At 42.8% G+C, this 3,210-nt stretch overlaps 1 protein-coding gene across 1 annotated transcript in view; it reads left to right on the top strand.

Moving 5' to 3' along the window:
* The window catches only part of LOC122076816 (ultraviolet-B receptor UVR8), a 6,280-nt gene extending 3,248 nt beyond the window's left edge, over positions 1 to 3,032 (top strand). The window contains 5 exon segments of the mRNA XM_042642388.1: positions 690 to 992; positions 1,277 to 1,493; positions 1,838 to 1,952; positions 1,955 to 2,143; positions 2,262 to 3,032. Of these exon segments, the coding sequence (XP_042498322.1) occupies positions 691 to 992; positions 1,277 to 1,493; positions 1,838 to 1,952; positions 1,955 to 2,143; positions 2,262 to 2,749 (1,311 nt within the window). The 5' untranslated portion in view covers position 690 and the 3' untranslated portion in view covers positions 2,750 to 3,032.
* The last annotated feature ends 178 nt before the right edge of the window (positions 3,033 to 3,210 follow it).

The raw sequence follows: 3,210 nt of genomic DNA, 5'->3' as shown, positions 1-3,210 counted from the left end.
GGGGGGGGGGGGGTTGCACTTAAAATACATAAACTGGAAGTTATACTAAATATTCATACATACAAAGAAGTTCTGGGAGGCCCCCTGGCCCTCTGGGTCCCGACCCCTGCGTATATTTTTCTGTTTGGATACCATTGTTTCAGTTTTAAAATTGAGATTACATTTGCCTACTTTCTATTTAGAGATAAAAATTTACATTTCTAATATCGTGGGAAGGAACTTGTTTTTCAATTATCATATATTCCCTGTCAATATTGAAATTTTATAATTTCTGTGCATAACATGAGTGCATTAAAGCATACAGCTACATTTCTAATATCATTCACTCATGTCTGCAAAACCAAGAGAACTCCAGTGTTATCAAGATCACTCAAGGGACTGAAGTTTTGTAAAATCATCAACAAATTGACATTTTCTAAGCAACCGAGTTGGAGACATTGCACACTGAATGTATATACCATTCAAAATATTCTGTCTAGGTACCATTCGGTTGAGTTCAGGTCCAGGTCTCATGATTGCTGCAAAAACACCTGATTTTCTTGGAACTGTTATCGGGCTATTTAGTTTACAGTTAACAAGTTGTAGAGGTTTATTCAGAACTCAGCAGTTTTTAAAGGATAATAGAGGTAGAGAGTATTAGTGATCAGAATTCAAGAATTGGAGAAAGTAATATACCTACTATTTCACAGGATGCCAGTGCGCCAGTTGTTATTGAAGGGAAGAAGATTCTCTATTCCGAGGTCCCGATGGTTCAACAGCAGCAGTAGAGCAGTGATGAGCTGGGGAGATGGTAGCCATGGTGCTTTGGGGCTGCCCAGTTCCCCACTGGGAAGTGATGCCTATGAGCCCACACCGGTTCAGGGGCTGCCTTCCGATGTATTGAGTATTGGTGTGGGCCACTATCACTCACTCGCAGTTACTGCTCAAGGAGAAGTCTGGGCCTGGGGTAGAAACCTTGAAGGTCAGCTTGGTCGTGGTCTTTCTGATCCCAGGTTAGGTCACTGTCTCATCATTTTTCATTTTACCGAAGATTTTTCAGTCTTATAGCATCAGAATCAGTGACTGTAAAAGTGTAAAACTTCCAAATTTTATCATGATCATGTTTTTATTTTTTTGTTTGACTTGAAGAAGTAAGTCCATAGCCATTGCCACATGTTTTCTTATGGAGTCTTTCCTTAAGAGTCTCTGACCATGATTTGTCAGATTCTAATCGTTTCTAGCAACGCAGGGACATCTCTCATATTTTCTTTATGTCACCCATGGTTGTGGATAGCAGGGAATCATGGAATGAGCCAAAGCGGGTACAGGGATTGGATGGAGTAAGAGTCAGGGCTGCATTTGCATCTGGTGTTATTTCTGCAGCCATTGGGGATGATGGTTCATTGTGGGTGTGGGGAAGATCCAAGCGTGGCCAGCTCGGACTTGGAAAAGGAGTAATCGATGCTGTCCTACCTTCCAGGGTTGAGATGCTTGCAGGGGAAGAGATTGCTAAGGTTGCCCCTTGTCCTAAGTCCTAGGTTGTCCTTGCCTTGCCACGCCTTTTTTCATTTTCCCCTTTTCTTTCCAATGGTCCATCTCTATATGTTGCTTAAATAACTGAATTGCATGTGATGTTGTTGCTTATCTTCTCCAAATAGGCCACTGCCTTGTCCTCTGTTTCTTTAGTGGGCATGCCTCCTGTTCTTTGTGGGACTCTTATCTATGGCACCGTACAGTCCCTACCTCTAGTGCTTAATGAATTTTTCTGATTTCAGTCTAAGAAAAAAAGATATTCTCAATTTATTTTTCTTTGATATAAAATTCAACAAATTGTCAATTGTCATCTTTTTTGGGGCAGGTTTCTCTCGGATGGGGCCATGCTCTGGCACTGACCAAGGACGGAAAATTGTTTGGCTGGGGTTACTCTGCAGATGGTAGGTTAGGCCAGATAGGGGAAGCCTTGGAGATGAAACCAGAGGGCTTGTCTCCAACAACCAGACACCAACTGGGTTCTGCCCTGGAAGTTGTAGAAAGCTAGTCTTGGATACAATCGAGAAGGAGAACAACATGCCCATCATCTGGGAGCCTTGTCTTCTACCAGAACTAAATGATGTCAAGATCTCAGATGTGGCTTGTGGGCTTGATCACTCTCTAATTCTCTGTGGTAAGTAGTTCATGACTATACAAATATGGTGCATAATTATCCTTGAGGTATTACTGCAGTGCATGTGCCTTTATGTGAGCAACTAAGAATGCAGCTTCAGCTAGCTATTCATTTTCAGGTAATTGCACCCTGTTAAGTGGCGGAAACAATACGTATGGTCAGTTGGGCAGAGTAACAGAGGATTTGGGATTGCTACCAGTTGATATGAACTGTTTTGAGCCTCTGTCCGTATCATCTGGCCTAGGGCATTCTTTAGTGGCGTGTAAGCTTCTGTCATTTGAGGACATAGGAGAGGCCATGGGCGTTGTTTCGTGGGGTTGGAACCGGAATTCTCAGCTTGGAAGAACAGGAACAGAGACTATCCCTGGTTTGGTTGATGGCCTCTCAACTGAAACACCTGTTTCATTGTCTGGAGGGCGTGCAAATTCAATTGCGCTCACATCCAAGGGAGAACTTTGGGTATGGGGCTGTGGCAAAAATGGAAGGCTCGGGTTAGGAAGCTCCATTGATGAGATTGAGCCAACTCTGGTTGAGTGCTTACAAGATTTTGAGGTTCTACAAGCTGCTTCAGGTTTTGATCATAATCTCGCCCTGGTGGCGGAATGAGGCAACCTTAGTTTTTGGACTCCACTGGCGTGGACTAGAAGCTTGAACTTGAAGAAATTGCTCAAATTGCTTGATCACCATTCTCTTCTCAAGCTCAAGGCTCGGCAGTTCTTAATCCCTTTATTTTAGAGTTTAAATTTCTTTCAGATCTACATTTACACTAGTTTATATGATGTTTCATTATAGAGAACTTTATTGGATGATTTGGCGAATCACCAAAGCATCACTTCTTTTCTCAAGAATGAGACAATGAAGCGACATGAATACCCTTTGATAATATCAACCAATGTGCAATCATAATCCTACTATTATTATTTATTTATTTATTTATTTTTTGACAATTCCTATCAGGGGCCCATGGACCAACTGGGATGACAGCCTCAAGCCTGCCGGGCCCGGGAGGCATCTCAACCCCCAACTGAAGGAAGGGCAGCTAGGGGAAAAGAGGTTGGGGGGGGGGG

This window comes from Macadamia integrifolia, chromosome 4 (genome assembly GCF_013358625.1).
Source record: "Macadamia integrifolia cultivar HAES 741 chromosome 4, SCU_Mint_v3, whole genome shotgun sequence".
In the NCBI taxonomy this organism is placed as follows: domain Eukaryota; kingdom Viridiplantae; phylum Streptophyta; class Magnoliopsida; order Proteales; family Proteaceae; genus Macadamia; species Macadamia integrifolia.
The sequence above is the reverse complement of the archived record's forward strand: the minus strand, read 5'-3'. Positions and strand labels throughout refer to the sequence as shown.